This window comes from Labrus mixtus, chromosome 20, assembly GCF_963584025.1.
Source record: "Labrus mixtus chromosome 20, fLabMix1.1, whole genome shotgun sequence".
NCBI lineage: Eukaryota > Metazoa > Chordata > Actinopteri > Labriformes > Labridae > Labrus > Labrus mixtus.
Genome location: NC_083631.1, coordinates 18238261 through 18257544, shown reverse-complemented (window position 1 = coordinate 18257544; position 19284 = coordinate 18238261). Strand labels below are relative to the sequence as shown.

General features: G+C 40.3%; 2 protein-coding genes across 2 annotated transcripts in view; one reads left to right on the top strand and one right to left on the bottom strand.

Moving 5' to 3' along the window:
* b9d1 (B9 protein domain 1) overlaps positions 1-19284 on the top strand; it is a 310365-nt gene that overhangs the window by 132582 nt on the left and 158499 nt on the right. The gene's annotated exons all lie outside the window — the stretch shown is intronic.
* LOC132954339 (myosin-8-like) lies at positions 789-15912 on the bottom strand. Its single transcript, XM_061026877.1, has 38 exons — positions 15712-15912; positions 15493-15636; positions 15195-15351; positions 14419-14446; positions 14219-14327; positions 14003-14113; positions 13502-13565; positions 13310-13408; positions 13070-13173; positions 12562-12700; positions 12340-12458; positions 11383-11532; positions 11133-11303; positions 10404-10710; positions 9808-9878; positions 9568-9655; positions 8809-8926; positions 8595-8718; positions 8013-8149; positions 7379-7634; positions 6922-7164; positions 6635-6811; positions 6411-6556; positions 5882-5972; positions 5401-5790; positions 5180-5306; positions 4975-5093; positions 4680-4876; positions 4412-4595; positions 4164-4329; positions 3951-4075; positions 3558-3866; positions 3277-3480; positions 3056-3181; positions 2811-2981; positions 2363-2467; positions 2181-2276; positions 789-2084 (listed from the first exon to the last, which is right to left on the bottom strand). Exons 1-38 carry the CDS (start codon positions 15910-15912, stop codon positions 1947-1949), a joined length of 5811 nt encoding a protein of 1936 aa, XP_060882860.1. The 3' UTR covers positions 789-1946.

Sequence of the window (19284 nt, the reverse complement as noted above, 5' to 3'; positions counted from 1 at the left end):
AAAATAAAACAAGCTCATCAATATAATGTGTGAAATATTTAAATGATGTATCTTACCGACAGTCAGTGAATGCCTCGTCTCTGAATGAGCACCAGCAGGAGTTCAGGATCCTTTTATAAAGATGAGGGAGCTGCTGAAAAAAAAAAAAAAACAAGACGCTCCAAACATGGAAAAGTGACTTAAATGTCAATCAAGCTGCATTGTTGATCACTTAAATATAACAGAGGATGTTCAGGTGCTAATATGAACCTGTCAGCAGCAGCAGCAGGTGTTAATCCTCAGGATCTATTTTTAAATGCTTCAGGACTGTCAGAGCTGTCATTAAAAGTGCTTAATGTTAAGTTTGTTGTTTAGCAGGACTTCATGTTTAATGATTAAAGAATCAGAATGCATCTCATCATCTTTAATAATGTCATGTGTTTAAAGTGATCATGTCTGTTCATTGTCAGTATGGGTATAAAACATACATAAGTGTCTTCTGGACGCCTCATGACCTTCATGTCTTCTGGACTCGACCACCAGCTGCTTGTTCGAGGCTCCTTGTTGGGATTAAATGGATCAAACTCCACATGGATGTCAAAAACAAGGTCAACACTTACATTTGGAAACGTGTCATGAGGATGCCTAATGTTTTTCACGTTTCAGCCAATGCAAAATGATTGCTTTTTTTTTGGATCTTTTGTTTATCTGCAAAGTATTTGGAATGTGCCAAACCTGTTCAAAGTCAATAATTAGATAACTACTGTCTCTGAGTCATTAATGGTTTTAATTTGAGATTTAGGCAGCTGAAGAATTTCATTACAAGGTGTTTTGGGGTATTTGAGTTGAGCTTTTATCATACATCGTGTTTTAAAATAAAACTCTTAATCAACTATTATTGAAAAGTATCATCCAATTATCTGTACTGTACCACTGCAAATAACAAATATCATGATAAAGAACAGCTTCTATATGAAATGTATAAACTTTTTTAAAATCAAAACCACAAAAGTACCACATATAAAAGACAAGAATGCTATTTAACGGTTTGAAACAGTTTCATTTATTCCATTTTTCAAACTCTTGTAAAACCTCTGAAAACTGTTTTCATAAACAAACAATGACACATTTTAACCTTAAAGGTAGCTAATAAGAGATAGCATCTGTGATAGTCAACTAAATTTAAATAAGTCTATATTGTCCGAATAGTCAGATTGTTTAAGCACTTCTATATTATGAATCTTTTGCACTTACAATACATTTTGATGTTCATAGAGTTAAAGAAATATTGGTACATCATCAGAATAGAAAAGAGAAATGGACCAAGAATGGAGCCCTGTGGTACACCAAAAAAAAAAAGACAACTTGAATTGAACTCAATAGGTGGTAGAGAAAGTAATTTATTTTGGAAACATACTAAATATTGGTAGCATAAATATACAACAAATACATGTATGTTATTATACTGTGCAAAGGGTGTTGTTATTCAAGCTATAATCTATTTGTGTTGTATCTCATGTCTGTTTTTTTCTCAAAGTGCCTCTTGCCAAGGTGAGTGTGACCTGGACACCTTGAGGGAAGTTTTCTGGTTTGTCTGCTTTGTTATCGAGTTAGCACAAGACGTTGTCTGTGATTAAAGCTGTGTGAACATCATGAGCGGGGGAGTGACACATGACAACCGCATTTAGAAAAAGCATGGCAGCGTTAGTAACTTGAGCTGTCATCTTAGAAGAGGCGGTGTGAACGGCAGCTCGTCAAAGTTAAAACACATCACATCATCATTTCAATCAGCACTTAACAGCAATCATCACGTTTAACAATCAGTAATCAGAGCTTGCTCAGAAGTAAAATCCAAACTTTAAATCTAGTTTATGAATAAATCTTGTCAAACTTTTTAAGGATCAATGTCCTGTGATTATAAGAACTGACATTTTAAAGATGAGATCACGTCACATAGATGATTTTCATTATTCTTTACCATAATCTCGGCTTTTTGCTCGCAGTTTGTTGAGCTGTGACTCGGCAGTATCGGCTCGTTCTTCTGCTTCCTCCAGCTCGTGTTGAACTTTCCGGAACTTTAGCAGATTCACGCTGGTTTGTTCCTCCTGAGCCATCAGATATTTTTTTTTTAAATTACTTTTTTTAGACAAGATCTTCAGAGTTTGAATGTTATACTCAGTATTCATGTTTTTTTTACTCACCGCCTCCTCACACTGACGTTTGTACGCTTTCACCTTCAGCTGCAGTTTGTCAACTAAATCCTGAAGTCTCACCGAGCTCTTCTTCTCCTCTTCTGCCTGAAACATGTGGGGACTCGTTTGTTTTTTTGCACTTATCAATCAAATCTGATCCACTGAAAACATTTAACAGGAAGTTTTAATACCTGATAGGTGAGCTCTTTAATTTTCCTCTCATATTTCCGCAGACCTTTAATGGCCTCCCCTCCTCGTTTCTGCTCCGCCTCCATCTCGTTCTCCAGCTCACGGACCTAAAAACATAATCAATCACATTCTTTCAGAATCTAAAATAAAACTTTCCAGGGGGGAGCTGTTACAGTCCCTCCTTTACACAATATACAGTAGCAGCAAGAAATATAGAAACAGAAATATGGAATAACAATAAGAAATAGAAATAAAGAAATTAGAAAAAAAAGTGCAGAGTATTTGAAGAATAAGTTCAGAAAGCACAGGGAATTGGAGATAGAAACAATACTTTCAAATATAAACAGAAATATATAGTTTTGAATAGTGGAGTTATTGTAAATTAGGCTCAACAATTCTGGGGGGTTTTCGCAGAGAAGCGTTTTTTCCCTTCATTTCTTTCTATCTTACCCGAGCTTCCAGCTTCTGCAGCTCTTTTTTCCCGCCCTTTAAGGCGAGCTGCTCGGCCTCGTCCAGTCGCTGCTGCAGGTCCTTCACGGTCACCTCCAGGTTTTTCTTCATCCTCTCCAGGTGAGCACAGGTGTCCTGCTCCTTCTTCAGCTCCTCAGCCATCATGGCCGCCTGCGTTTAAACTCAGAGTGAGACTTATAGCTCACTAGTTTTGTGACTGCAGCGACTAAAGGAGAGAGACTCACGTCCATGACGGCTTTTTTAGCTTTCTCGTCTGCGTTTTTGGCCTCCTGGATGGTTTCCTCCACCTCTGACTGCAGCTGATTTAAATCTGACTCTGTCTTCTTTTTGGAGTTCAGCAGGCTGCCGTTCTGATAAAAACATCACATTAGAGAAAACACATGAATCACAATGTGTGCAGTTTGATCGACAGCAATACATAGACACATGTAAATCGTCTCCTCACCTGAGCGTGCAGCAGCTGAACTCGTTCGCTGACGTCCATCACTTCCTGTTCGGCCATCTTGCGACTCCTCTCGGATTGTTCGAGTGCTGCCGTCATCTCTTCGATCTCGGCCGTCATCAGAGCGTTTCGGCGCTCTGCGATGGCCAGCTGCTCCTTCAAGTCGTCCTGACAGTGGAGCAGTTCGTCCAGGTGGACCTGTGTGTCCTGGGACAAAAAGATTGGGTGTTAAAACATTAAAATAGTTTTGATTCATCTGGATGTTTTTAATGGAGTCATCACACCTTCAGCTGAGTTTGGACGTTCCTCAACTGTTTGGTCGACTCGGCCGCCTGTCTGTTAGCGTGTCCCAGCTGCACCTCCATCTCGTTCAGGTCGCCCTCCAGCTTCTTCTTCATCCGCATAGCGTCGTTTCTGCTGCGAGTCTCGGCATCCAGCGCGTTTTGAAGCGTGTCCACAGTTCTCTGATGGTTCCTCTTGAGCTGCTCGATCTCCTCGTCTTTCTCTGCCACTTTTCGGTCGACCTCAGACTTCATCTGGTTCAGCTCCAGCTGGAGGTGCAGCAGTTTGGCTTCCTCGTGCTCGAGCGACGACTACAAAAGACAGACATGAAAGGCTTCAGGTTATTTTGACAGACAAAAAGGAAGACATCTTTCATTCAAAGTCAAAACATGAACCTCGACTTCCTCCAGTGCGGCCTGTGTGTCTCTCTTCTCCTGCTCGGCCTGTTTCGCAGATTTCTCCAGCTCGTGGACGTTTTTTGCAGATTGGGCGACCTGGTCAGTGACGTCTGAAATCTCCTCTGAGAATGTTAAAGAAAACAAATAACTATCTCAAGAAAGAAACCGAAACACATGACTGTTTTGTTTTGTTTTGTTCAGGACTCTTACGCTGTAGGTTTTTATTCTCTCTCTTCATGCTCTCCAGATGATCAAGAGCTTCTTCGTATGAATTCTTCAGCTTGAAGAGTTCTGTACTCAGCCCCCTTGACTCTCTCTGAGAAACCTCCAGATCTGATTGAGTCTCCTCGTATTTCTGCTTCCATTCAGCCAGAACCTTAAGACCAAGAAACGTGTGATCAACCCTGCCTTGATAAGAAATCAACACAAAGAGAGAACAGTCAATAATAAAGACGTACTTTGTCGAAGTTCCTCTGCTTCTTGTCCAGGGAGGCGTTGGCAGCGTTCGACCTCTCCAGCTCCACCATGAGGTCCTCCACCTCTGCCTGCAGACGCTGCTTGGTTTTCTCCAGAGACGCACACTTGACATTTGCCACCTCAGTCATCTCCTCAGAGTCCTGCAGCCTCTGAGCCAGCTTCTTCCTGAAGAAACAAAAGATACAAATGTAAATTATTAAAACAGCGTATTATCAGCACCGCTTTAAAAAACATGCAGTCAGTTCTCACTTGGCCTCCTCGAGCTCCTCGGTGCGTTGGATAGCGTCCGTCTCATATTTGTTTCTCCACTGAGACACGTCGCTGTTGGCCTTGGACAGGCAGCGATGAAGCTCGGCTTTGGCCTCCTGCTCCTCCTCGTACTGCTCCCTGAGCAGCTCGCAGTCATGGCGAGACGATTGCAGAGCATGAGCCAGAGCGCTCTTAGTCTGACACAACGAGAGCAGACATGATTAAGGTTTTTAAAATTAATTGCTGCAGTTTGAAATCACGACTGTGTGCGGGGATGAATTGTGTGTCTTTAAACCTTCATTTCTTCGTCTAGAAGTCTCTTCAGCTCATCGATTTGGTGACTGCAGACAGATTTGACTCTATTCAGCTGGGACAGAGTGATCTCTTTCTCTTCCAGCAGACGAGTGAGCTCAGCTGTTCAGGATAAAGACGACAGGAATAAATCAAAAGCTCATTTTCATCAGTGTTTTCATCACTTTACATGAACTACAGTAATGTACCACTTTCAGTCTGAAGACGAGCAGAGAGAGTCGTAGAATCACTCAGAGACCTCTGAGCTTCTTCTGCTTTGGTTTTATATTCAGAGATTTGGTCCTCGAGGGTCCTGCATGTCTTCTCCAGATGAGCCTGAACAATTCATCACAAGTCAAACACAATTCTAAAATGATGAATAAATGGACAAATAGTGAAATAAATACATAAAAAAAAGATTCTGTGTTACCTTGCTCTTCAGTACGCTTTCCATGTTGCTCACCAAGTCGTCGATCTCCAACTTCAGCTCACATTTTTCTTTCTCCAGCTTCTGCTTCACCCTCTGGATGTTGTCGATCTGCTCGCTGAGCTCGGCGACGCTGTCTGCCTGTTTTCTGCGTAGAGTTGCGGCGATGGACTCATGCTGCAGCGTGGACTCTTCTAGGTCTCGTCGCACTCTCAGAAACTCCGCCTCCCTTTTCTTGTTGAGCTCGGCCTGAGCGGCGGTCGCTCCTCCCGCCTCCTCCAGACGCTCGCTGATCTCGTCCAGCTCCCTGGAGAGGTCACATCGCTGCTTCTCCACTTTAGCTCGAGTCGAACGCTCAGACTCAATTTCCTCCTCCAGCTCCTCCCCACGAGCCTTTAGGGAAAGAAATTATCTTTTAAAATGTTTGTTTTTAGAATATAAGACTTAATAAATTAAAACATGTCTTCTTTTGTTTTAATCATACCTGGAGCTCTTTAATCTTCTTCTGCAGCTGGGTGCTGAGACTTTGTTCGTCTTCGATCCTGCTCTGCAGGTCGCTGATTTCAAAGTCTTTTCTGAAATGAAAGTAAATGATCTAAGCTTATCGATGCTTAAGTGATGGCGCTGGTATATGTAGAGTCCTAGAGTCCTTGACACATTGTCTGCATGTTTGAATCCTAGCCTCGGCCCTTTAATGCATGTCTACCCCACTCTCTCCTCCAAACATTTACTCTCGCTCTTCAGCTGCCAATCAAAAAAAGGCACGAGGAACTCTATTCACATTCTACACACTCATCCCAAATTAATAAAGGAAAATATGACAAGATAATTACTGATTACTCATTATTGTTTTCTTGCATTGCAAAAAAATATTGTCCAATAAATTTGCTTTGGGTTTTGCTTTTTTAGTTCTGATCATTTTTCTTACATTCTTAAATCTTAAGTAATAGTAAACGTTATCACTTTGTGTTTAACTGAATGACAATGATAGTTGATGAAGATGAAAAACATACTTTTTCAGTCTCTCGTCCGCCTGCTGTCGGTCGTTCTCCAGGTCCACGATGGTTTCCTGGCTCAGCTTCAGATCTCCCTCCAGTTTTCTTCTGCATCTTTCTGAGTCTGCGTGAAGCTTCTTCTCGTGTTCCAGCGAGTTCTCGAGCTAAAAAAAAAGACGCTCATGTCAACTATAGCCTAAAAAAATGACCTGAAGGGTTCCATGAAAAGAACAAAGACTCACATCATCGACCTGCTGCTCCAGCTTCATTTTCATCTTGATCAGACCGTTGACTTTGTCCTCCTCGGCCTGCAGGTCGTCTAACGTCTGCTGATGAACCTCCTGCAGAGCTTTCATCTCTTTGGAATACTTCATCAGGTTTTCTTCCAGAGACGTCAGCTCCTCCACCAGATTCTTCACCTTCACAGAGAAACATTTTCAAGTTACTAAGACTTCATTAAGCATTATTAAAAGACAAATAAATCAAGATAAAACAAATTAGAACAGGTGATGAGAGTAATCAGAGGAACCTTGTTTTCTGTGGCGTGTTTTTCTTTCTCTACTTTGGTGATCGTCAGTTCCAGGTCGTCGATGTCTCGTTTCAGCTCCGAACATTCGTCTTCCAGCTTCCTCTTCTTGGCCGTGATCTCGGCGTTGATCTCCTCCTCCTCCTCGACCCGCTCGGAGAGCTCTTTAAGTTTGGCCTCCAGGTGGATTTTACTCTTTATGAGACCTTCACACCTCTCCTCTGCATCGCACAGGTTCTCTCTCTCCTGAGAGCAGAGGCACAATCTTTTAGCAGTGAAGGGTTAGAGATGATCTTTTTTTGCCCCTTACAGCATTATGAACCACTGTTTTAGTTGTTTTATATCTTAAGATTCTTACAGTTAAGTTTCTTTTTGTGTTTGTCCTAATAAGGAACATATTTTTTGGGTCTATTTTTACTCATACAGATAATCTTATTTCTCCTCTTCAGCGTTTACGTACTGCCTGGATTTGAAGGTAGAGGTCATTCTTCTCCTGGATGAGGACGACCGTTTTCTCCTCCAGCTCCTTCCTCCGAGCCTCCGACTTGGCAAACTCCTCTTTGAGTCGAGCTAGCTCCTCCTTTATGCTCTGCATCTCCTTCTCTGCCTCTGCACAGCGTAACAGAGGTTTTATTTTGAAGAAGAGTCTCATCCAGGGCCAGTTCTTCACGTTCATGAAGGAGCGGATGTTGTACTGGATGATGAAGACGGACTCTCTGCAAAAGAGTAAAAGAGACACAAAAAGATAAAGTAAGTCCAATGAAGTATTGACCACTAACCGATTGATTTTCACAACTTAACCACTCATTTAAACTTAATTAAAGTTAGATAGTCGTCATTGTTTTAATGAGCCATCCAAGGGTCACAAGGTGCTTTACCTTTTCAGTTTACATTGAATTAAGTTGAATTTATTTATCTGTAATATATTAGAGGATAAAAAAATGTAAGACATCTGAATGTAATCATAAAATGACCTCACTCTATCATCAGACATTAAGGAAACATGTTCCTGTGTTCTCTCACAGCAACGCAGCAGCCAGTACAAATGGGAATCGATATAGCAGCAATCTGATGCTTGACAAAATGTCGGAGACCTTTTTTTAGTCATCTCCTTCATCCTCTGTCTGGTGACGCAACCTCTTGAAACAGCCTGGATACGGGTCATCAACACGGCCAGACGCTCGTCCCTCATCTCCTCCAAGAGACCCAGCAGGCCGGCTTTGAAAAACACCTACAAAGGTTTAAAGGTGAGATCGGATGAGAGAATAAATGTTATTATTATATAAGATAAGAAACACTTAAGATAAGATAAGAAGAGGAGAGATTATATCAAAAGGAGAAACCTAAGATAAGGGAAGAAAAGATAACTCTGGATATTATTAACTTTATTGATCACCACTGGTGGAAATTCACTTTTCACTTTTTGATTACCAGCTACAAACAGACGAGCAGGGAAGTCAAGATGATTTTATTTGGTTTCTTATGTTAGACAGAACATTGTTTCTTTGATATCTGAACTGTTTTCTGGTTTAAAATCTGGTCTTCAGCCTTAAGCAAAAACTGACACAACGATTTAATTGTTTTATAGTTTTAACAGATTAAACCTATAATCTAATTATCGCCGTCTCATTTACTTTAGTCCTGATAATAAAACAAAAACAAACGTTATGAAACACCTTTGTGTATCCGAATCTGTACTGAGAGTGATCAACGTCGATGGAGGACAGAAGCTTCTCCGACGCCTTCTTACTGTCGATGAACTGACCCTCCGGGATGGCAGAGGCGTTCAGGATCCTGTACCTGCTCAGAGAGGTCAAAGGTCAAGGTGTGGTAAAGGTCCTATAACAATGTGAGTGTGTGTGTGTGTGTGTTTGTGTGTGTGTGTGTGACCTCTGTCTGAAGTCTCCATAAAGGATCCTGCTGGGGAATCCTTTCCTGCAGATCCTGATTCCTTCTAAAACTCCGTTACAGCGAAGCTGATGGAGGACGAGGTGATGATCCATGGAGCCTGTAGGAGGGAGAGGTTTGGTTTAAAGGAATAGTTCAACATTTAATACTATTGATACTGATATTGTCACCGTTATCGTTTCTGTTTGTATGAAAGTGAAGCCAGCAGCATGTTAGCCTAGCTTAGCAAGAAAACAGGAAGCAGATGTAAACAACTAGCTTGGCTCTGTTCATATGTAGTTGAAAACGAACTTTTTGCAACGTTTCTTTGATGTAAAGACAAACACATGCTAATGCAGAATCACTTTTGCCTCCATAAAAACTCTGATGCTGTCTGTGGTGCCACCTGTGGTGATGAGCAGTAATTACAGGTGGATATCCGCCTCCTCTTTTGGTTTGACTGTTCGTGTTGTATTTTAAAACTGAATCTGTTTCATTAACTTTTCTTCATCTGTTCAGCTTAATTATTTTTAAAAAAACAAAAACTGTTCCTTCTGTGTCTTTGGGTTCAAACAAACACGACTGTGTAACAGAGCATGCTGTGAATTGAATGGAAAAGTCTACCTCACACAAAGTTTGTAACGCTAAAGAAACCCCCCCCCCCATGATAAAACTCATGTGTTCCCTTATTCACCCACTCCTGACATATTTAATTACCTGAAAACCTTAAAGATAATAACTAACATTTATTGTTTTTCTCACCTGGAGTTTTGGTCTCGTTGGGGATGATGCACCTGACAAAGTGAGGATGAGTGGACCTGAGGTTAGCCATCAGTTTGTTCAGGTTCTCCTGCAGAAGAAACTCAGATTATTAAAAACAGGAATACTGAGAAACTCAGACCACTATTAGAAAACCAACTGAACTAAACAGATTAAACCAAAATATATCTTAATGACTAAATCCCTGAATAAACAAGTATAAATATTATTACTCATTATTACCCTGAATAGTGCAGAAACCGTCTGGAAAGAAGAGCCTTTCTTCTTAAAACTTTTCTTACTTCCATCAGCAGCTGTAGAGATAAATGAGAAACATCATTAACTACATAATACTGTCTGCAGTATATAAATAATAAACTACAGTTATTATCTATATACAGTTGTTAAAAATTGATGATAAATTTATGAAGCAGTTGAAGCATGTAAATTGAAACGGAAGGACCGTGATCTAAAAACGCTTGTGCAACTTTCAAATAAGCAGTGAGTATTTTATTCTTCTTTTCTCTATTCTTGACTAAAACAGCATTTATATGGAAGTGGAGGAGCCAGCCGTCTATGTTAACACGATGTAAACACGGCTCTGACAACAATAGTGTTGCACAAAAGTGTTTCTCACTCACTGTACACAGTCATGAACAGTCATTTAACAGTTATAAAACCATTGTTAATAAGTGGTAATACAGTGATCGAACGGTAATAGTTACGTTATTAAACAATTATTAAACCATTGTTAAACAGTGAAAATGTCATTTTTACACAGCCATGCAAAGTATTATGCAGTTCACATTCATCTAACAGGGAGATTTTTATGAACTGACCATCAGCCGTGGAGTACGATGCAAACAGCTGAGCGAGCAGCTTCAGAGAAGCTTTCTGGTAGAGTTGGACCACCGTGTCATTCAGAGGGTCTTTGTTCTTCTCCAGCCAGCCGCTGAGGTTGTAGTCAACGGTTCCTGCGTAATGCATCAGAGAGAAATGAGCTTCGGCCTTTCCTTTGGAAGGTTTGGGCTTCTGAAAGATGCTGTTTTTCCCCAGGTGTTGGTCATAAAGTTTGTTCTTGAAGGAGCCGTCTGTCGCCTTCGGAAACATGCACTCCTCCTCCAGAATAGAGAAAATCCCCATCGGCTGCAGGAGAGAAAAAGGTGATCATGTGTTGAAATGTATGGAAGCCCAGACTGGACATGCATCTATACATTTTAATTACTCCATTATTTCCATGATAATGAGTTCATTGCAGTTGTGTTCTCGTACTCAACTTGTTTTCCTCATTATCTTGGCATAACAAAGCTGGATTTCTAATGATTAAGAGTCTATTGACTGTGACAGGCCAGTCCACGACATGCTTGTTTCTTTGTTTTTTATTTGTTTGCAACTGTGGGGATACAAGAGACATATGTGGACAGCAATACAAATGAGCATGAATGAGGTTACTCATCGAAGAAAATGGAGTAAATAAAATGTTTGGATGCATATCAGTTTCAGGCCTCAGTAGAATTGAATGAATCTTGTTTTGTTGATCAAAGTTTTTTGAGTTTAGAGAAACTCACCTTCTCAATGAGCTCGATGCAGGCCGCTAAGTCCATCCCAAAGTCAATGAACTCCCAGTCGATTCCCTCTTTCTTGTACTCTTCTTGTTCCAGCACGAACATGTGGTGGTTGAAAAACTGTTGCAGCTTCTCGTTGGTGAAGTTGATGCAGAGCTGCTCCAGGCTGTTCATCTGAATACATAAACAGAAAAGCATTCATTAAACACTTGGTTTGAAAGATTTAGTTTTATTTTCCCTCAATGCTGTTTACCTCAAAGATCTCGAACCCTGCGATGTCGAGGACGCCAATGAAGTGCTGTCGGGGAAGTTTGGTGTCCAGCTGCTGGTTGATCCTGGTGACCATCCAGAGAAACAGCTTCTCGTAAACGGCTTTGGACAGAGCGCCCATCGCATTATTCACCTGTGATCACACACACATGGACACACTCAGTGTAACGGGCAAAAACATAAAAAAATAACTGCATGTGGGGCGTAACAGCCCTTAAGAAGTCTGGATGCTTTTATAAGGAAACAGTCATTTTCAAACCCTGATCAGATTATATGATGTAAACCAGACACAAAGTGTAACGACTTTAGTTTTGTGTCGATTCTGGCGCCCCCTGTGGACAAAGTGGTATCTTTTATTTCTTTGCTGATTTTCTTCTGCACAGTGAAAGTTTTGTTTTGTGATGAAAAAAACTCATCCTGAATCACTCATCGTGAGTCTCTGTTGTGGAAGACGACAACAAGGGCTGTATCTGCATCATGCTGTATCACCAACCCCGGTGCAGTTTTTTGTTTTTTGTTCTTTAGTTTTTTTATTCACAATGTTCTACATCAAATGGCATGGTCTTGAAGTTGCAGGTTTTCCACAGCCAACACCTTACAGAGCACAGCATTTCAGAGCAAAGGTGTAGGGCTTGCCACTTGCTTGGGCAATTGGGCTTAACAGATTCATTCCTATATTAGTGAGGGATGAAGATTTTTCCTTTTGTCAGTCTTCTTCAACAGGGCCTAGGTGCAGTTTTTAAGGTAAAAATGACCATAAAGGAACAAATCATCTTCTCCCTTTTGTTTTTTTTTTGGGCCCTGCTACGCACAGGGCCATCTTAGAGGCACGTTTAAACTTATAAAATCACCATGGTTACCCCAGTGATGGAACACAAACTTTTATTCTGACTCGTCGTGTGGTTCAAACAGGTTAAGAGTACAAACATGAGGACTGAACCTGCTGTGGAGTTTGTCCTTTGGTGACGTACTCGTTCCCGACCTTCACTCGGGGGTAACACAGCGCTTTCAGCAGGTCGGCGGAGTTCAGGCCCATCAGATACGCCACTTTGTCGGCCACTAAAGGATGTTCATCACAGATTTTTATAAAAAAAAAGAACAAATTGTTGTTAACATGTTGATGATACAAAGAGTGACGCTTTAAACGTGAGCATCGTCTCACCCTCGGTGCCGTCGGGCTCGGCCTGCTCCTCTCGCTGCTTCTGCTTGAACTTCATGTTCCCATAATGCATCACTGCTCCCGTCAGCTTGTAGATGCCGACCTTTTCCTCAGAGTTAAACCCCAGGATGTCGATGGCACTCTGACAAACACACAAAGATGTTAAGGAGTATTTGAGCTGGTTTAGCCATGACAGGTTATTCTGGTTTGATTTTTACAAACAACCTTTTGTTAATCACTTTTCAGCTCTTGAGTAAAACCCTCTAGCTGCAATGGAATTTGTCTGAAAGGTGCTATTTAAATAAAGTTCGACGGAATGATTGATTAATGACCTTTATGCACGTTGTGATTATAATATGGTACCACTTAACAAAAGCTTTCTGTTTTCATTTATTATACAAACAAGCTGGAAAAAATATCAGTTTTAAAGAGTTTAAAAACGTTATTTTTATGCATGTAAGAAAAGCTCACATGTTCAGTGTCATGCCTGAGTGAGAAAAAGTGCACTCACATCCGTGGCCATTAGCTCTTCGCTGTCGTTGATGCTCAGCACGGTGAGTTCTCCCTGACTGATGAAGGGGTAGTCGTATGGATTGGTGGTTATCAGCATCATCTCTGAAAAAGAAACAGAAAGTGTTGATCTGTAACATTTGAATGCTTTATACGAGCATTGGTATACCTAACTATAAGACATTTATGAAAATAGATGTACTTAAAGTTAAATAACTTCATAAAGTAACATTTTATTCACCAATCAGATCAGGTTTCTTGTTGGACAGGATCTGATAGAAGATGTGGTAGCTCCTCTCTGCTAACAGCTGAAAGGTAACTCTGGATTTTTCCAACAGGTCTTATAATAAAAATGAACACAAACAGAGAAATGATAAACACTTGAACAACACTTTGAATACATCGTCAGTTATCCTGTGATAAGAAAACTCACACGTTTCAATATCTGCTGATGCCAACTTCCCCTTTGTTCCAAAGTGGATACGGATGAATTTTCCCTGAAAAAAAAAGGTGGAAAACTATTTGAGGTTTCGTATTTGAGATGAAATCTTGTATTGTTTCATTTCCTATTGCCAATCCAATTGTATAGTATAGTATCATCTTGACATACATCCATGTATAACATATTGCGTCATATCATTTTCTTTCGAATTGTTTCTACATTTTTTGGAAACTGGGAATTTCCTTTTTTAAATATTGTCATAAAATTTCAAAATAAAATCAGCGATCCAACCTGTTTTTTTTTTAGATTGTGTATGCCTTTATTTCAGAGGACAGCTGATACAGTAATGAAAATTGGAAATAGGGTATAACATGCAGGAAATGATCCCTAGGCCAGATTTGAACCTGTTGAATGAGTGTTACAAAATTGTCTTGTGATAACAGAGTAATGACGTCTCCCCTCAGGACGCGTACAGATCAGATCTCAACTCACAAATCGAGAGGAGTTGTCGTTCCTCACAGTCTTAGCGTTTCCAAAAGCCTCCAGCAGAGGGTTGGCCTGAATGATTTGATCCTCCAGGTTCCCCTGTAACTCACATCCAGAGTAAAAATTTAACAAGTATGTCTTTTTTTAAAGCCGCTGCCAACACACCTGATCTCATGTCTAGAAAAAAATATATATTTTTTAACACAAGGGTTGAACCTGCATCTTGCCGGCAGACTGCTCCTTCTTGATCAAGTCTCCAAATGATGCGATCGTTGCAAAGTACTGGATAACTCTCTTTGTGTTGACCGTCTTCCCAGCACCGGATTCTCCGCTGGCAGAAGATACACGGCAAGAATGATGTTTGGGAAATGAATGCTTTTTAAATCTTTTGCAAAAGTAAAAAGAAAAAAGGTGGCACTTACGTGATCAGGATCGACTGGTTCTCTCGATCTGTTAAAGAAAAGAAGTCAGATGAAAAGTACATTTGTTAAGGCCTTTAGGTTTTTATCCTTAAGTAACTTTATCATAAGTAACTTCATTTAGTAACTAAACTTTCATAAAGGAAACTGTATTCACTCAGGCAAAAACAAAGGCAATCAGTCATTACATTTTTTTTAACATAATAAACAACATTTCCCAAACTACTGTTTTAAGTCAAACTTTTAAGTCCATGTTTTAAACTTGAGTATTTTCATTTTGTGCCCACATTAAGGGTATGTTAACTTTTGGTAGTTTTAGTAAATCATCATGCTTTTTATTTTTGTAACAGAATATTTCCACACTGTTCCATTTCTACTTTCTACTTAAAGCTCCTGTGAAGAACTTTCCTGTTGTGTGAATGTCGGCGCCCCCTGTTGACAACATTACATCTTTATTTCCCTGCTGATCAAGCTGGTCTCAAACGGTGTAAGTAGTGATGTCTGAATCCTGCAGTCTTTCAACAGCCTTCATTGAGAATGTTTCACAGTGAAAGTATGGAAAATAAAGTTTTTTCCTTGTGGTCTAAATCGTCTCATCTGAATTGATTTACTTAAATCTCCTCACAGGGGCTTTAAGTTAAGTATCTCTCACCTCAGTATTGTGTAAAACAAAAGTATTTTGTATTTTATAAGATAACAGTATGAAGTATAACAACAGTGTTGTGTCATTTTACAGCATTATTATATATGATGTATTAAGTATAATGATGTGTCTGGACCTGTGAGCATGAACTGGTAGGCGTTGTCAGAGATGGAGAAGATGTGTGGGGGGGCTTCCTGTCGCTTCTTCCCTCGGTACCCAGCAACGACCTCGGGGTTGTAGACCGGCAGCCATTTATACGGATTCATGGTGACGCAGAAGAGTCCAGAATACGTCTGAATACACAAGGAGGGGGGGGGGGGGGGGGGGGGAGAACATGAAGTCTTGTTTCTACAGGTCCAGGGTGCTCCTTTTCCTTTAAGACATCTCAACAAAAGCTTAAAGCAGATTTGTTTTTTTCTATGATTTATAGTTACATAGATCATCCAGGCAGCGTAGCGCTCTTTGAGGTTGAAGAGCACAGCCGGTTCATGGAGGTGAGTCAGCAGAGCCATGTCCTCAATCTTGTCAAACTTCGGAGGATTCATGGGGCGCACGTCGTCCAGGTGCACTGTGACGACCTGAAGGATGAATTCAAAAGGCCGATTAGTAGATAATACATTAATGCAAATAAAGTACGTCACAAGACCTGTCACCTTTCTATCCTCCATCTCCACAGTGACATTGGAGCCGTCTTGGCTTTTGATTTTCCCCTTCACATACTCCTGCTTCGGGTCTGGCACAAACACGGCAGATTTGGCATCAAACAGCACGTTTTGAGCTGCGATCCTCTCCCTCTCCGATTTTCGAAGGTATGGGGCAGCCACCCCAAATATTGCCATCTCAGCATCGCTCATTTTTTGTCTAGCAGCAGATAAGATGATCAGTTAACAAGTTGTATAAAAACTGAACAGATCTGAATTGATAATAATTGGTACTCACCAGAGAGCTGCAGACAGGAAGAGAACAAACAAAAATCACAAAAGCTTCCAGAGGATTTGAACAAGATTCTTGTTTCAGAAGGATGACACAGATGTCAGCCGCAGTAACGAGACTCTGACCACTTTTATAAGCGATGGTTTGGCCTGTTTCATGGCGCCTTCTTCTGCTATATTTGGAGATCGGGCTCCTACGCCATAATTGAAAAGTCACATATGTCACTTTTGTACTCAGTCTATGTATAGATGTATTGTGTCACTTTTTTTTTTTTTTACATGGTTTGAATTGCAATCCTTTAGACTGTCCATTAAAAAGCAATGATTGTTAAAGACGTTAGCTTAGGAGGCTTACGGCCCCGACATGGCGAGCCTCATTTTCTGGGATCAGAGAAGATTAGGTCTGTTAGAGCGTCGCTTGAATTGTGTCTGTCTGCTAAACTGATCACACACGACTGTTTGTCTTCATGTCGGGGGATCGGGGAGACATTTAACACATTCCAGACGGGAGAAGGCTCCAATGAAACCAATGTGTTTTATGTGTTCTGTATTATTTATATATACAGTATGTGTGTGTGTGTTTCAGTGTGTGTTCTGAAGCCATAAAGCAAATAAGTATTCTACACGTTCAACAATATGTGATTTAAATATCTGACACTTGTGACCTGTCTTTTTTTTTTACTTTATGTTGATGTGAGTTTATATTTGGTTTTATCTCTAATCAGTTAGTTTTTTCTGCTGGAGTTTGATCATGAACATGAACGAGATTATGATTATAAATTCCAGATTATTATTATTTTTTTTTTTTATCCCATAAGAGCTTTTAAGTTTTTTTATTTTCAGTTATTTTCCATATTATTATTTGGCTTGTGATATAAATGTGTTCAATTGGCTAAATCTGTCCCTTTTACACCATATTAAATCATCTGAATATACAGACACCTCCTTAAAATTCACAAACATAATTACTGTTTTAAACACTCAAAAAACAAGACAGACTGTTTTGCTCCCACTTAGATTCAGTCTAATCGTGCCTTACTGTGCTGTGATAGGCTAAATTATACATCACTCTGTTTTATTTCATGTTTCTCTAAAGTTTCACCTTCCCTCTTCATTCTATAAAAATCTGTACTCACAGAGTTCTTGTCCCCCCTCCCCCATAAAAAAAAAATCCCAGTTGCCTTTCTAAACTGAGAATTCCTCCAAACTAACGAGGTTAAAAATAATCCACCGTAACTCCACAGATCCATGCAGAATCCTCTGACTGACTTACATCTATTACCGTGACTCATCCACCAAAGTCAATAAAGCAGAAGAATGTTCACTGCGTGCCACAAAGTTTACTCTCGTTATTGAGTTTTATCTTCAGTCTCATCTGAACAAGTGAGCAGTGTTTATTTTTACGATTCTTTTCTCTCTGCTTTCTTTCCATCATAACTCGCACTTTGGATTTAAGCTTGAAATATAAAATGAAATCGATTCAGTCGAATTCTGAATTAAACTAAAGTCAAAAACTATGACTCAAAGACTGAAATAATGAGAAAGTTAAAGTTTGTTCTAGATGTTTTTTTTCACACTGAGGGTAACACATACAGGGCTGAACCTGAAAGTATTTAGGTTGTTGATACAACAACAAAAAGAGGATGTGAGATGGATGTTACCCATAGACTAAATGTTAATGAAAGAAGCCTGCGTGACATCACCAATCTGTTACTGTGGGGGGCTTTGGAGTCCCGTCGATGCTGGATATCCTGTCTCACCCCAACTTTCAGTCAAGCTAACGACAGGCTAAGAGCTGGAGGGGGTTGTAAGCCTTTTGACAATGTTGTTATTAACTTCTAACTCCTTCATGTAATCAAAGCGGATGAGTAATGAGATGATGTAAACATGTTAGTTGTTGGTGTATAAACTTGCTTTTTTGAAAAGGGGTGTGTCTTTGACTTCCGTTGCTTCAGCAGCCAGCCTCAAGTGTACACTCGACGAACTGCAGGACTTTGCACTTCCTCATCGGCTTCATTTTTCAACACCGGAGGTTGCAGCTTGATGTTACCTGTAGCAACAGAGGAGCTGTTCACATCCGTCAAACTGATTTTAAGCCATGGCCGTACAACCAGACATTTGAGTTAGCTGAGCTGGAAAAAAAAATCTAAAGTCTTTACAGTGAAGTGGAAATCTTGAGGTGAAAGAGCTGAATGGAACAGGCATTTTACCTTGCAGCGTTTCACAGACGCTCTAATTGGTGCTCATTTAATCGCCTCTTAATGGCACTTGAAGGTCAGGCAACAGCTGTGATTATAAATGGCTCGTGGTCGAGCAGCACTCGCAGCACCCTCAACATCATGTCTGGACACTGCAGCAGATATGTGTGACCGCAAACAGGCTGTGAATGAAGGGTCACGGGGAAGAAGCAAGGAGAAAATCCCCAGCAGCTGGTTTTGGTGCCTCACCCTTGGGGGGAAAATAGATCTGACGACGGGGGAGTCTGAACGGGATTTGGGGGTCAGTGGAAGAGACAAGGACCCGGCCAGACAGTAGAGCTACTGCAACCCACACACAGGACAAAATATCTCAACCTACAAACGAGACAGAAAAACAAGATTATTGATTATTCCAGGTTTTATTGATTCTTGTCACAAAGGTGTTTTACACATTAAATCCAGTAATACAGACAGACACAGCTTCAGCGCAGATTTGTGCAATTTCATCCAAACTGTGACAACAAGGACTAAACTTTAAGATTTAAGATGAACAGATCTGATATTTAGCAGGTCAATTGTGTGAAGTGCCAGGAGCCTAAAGGTTGTCCATTATTCTGTGCTGTCTTTATCTCTGTCCTGCTTTTTAATCTTTTAACAACATTTTCAATATAAATATATTTTAATTAAACAATTCAATATATCAATATATCATTACAATTTGTGCTCAGCAGGATTAAAAACGTCATGTGCTTAACCGGCCAGGTTACACACATGGCAAATGTGACCCCTTCTGGCAAACAGAGGTGACACACACACACACAACATATCACACAGAGACAAGTCATATCAACAATATTTACACTACAACTGTAGCTCAAACTTATTATGTAAGTAAAACATTTCCTCCAGTTAATAACACGCAGAGCAACACTTAGTGAATCTGAAATATAAGAATTAATTCAACAACTGTTGAATTGTCAACTGAAAGGCTCGTGGATTTTAAAAATCTAAAAGGGACATTGAGCTACTTTAACTCGTTGGCTACTGTTTGACCACGCCTAACATACTCATTCAATCAATCTCCTGGTGTTTATAG

Excerpts from the sequence above, each read along its gene's own strand:
- LOC132954339 (XM_061026877.1), bottom strand. The coding sequence starts at position 15,912 with ATGAGCGATGCTGAGATGGCAATATTTGGGGTGGCTGCCCCATACCTT. Across the intron at positions 12,459-12,561 it reads CGAGCCCGACGGCACCGAGG|TGGCCGACAAAGTGGCGTAT; the intron begins GTGAGACGATGC and ends AACATCCTTTAG. Across the intron at positions 7,635-8,012 it reads AAGGAGATGACTAAAAAAAG|AGAGTCCGTCTTCATCATCC; the intron begins GTCTCCGACATT and ends ACTCTTTTGCAG.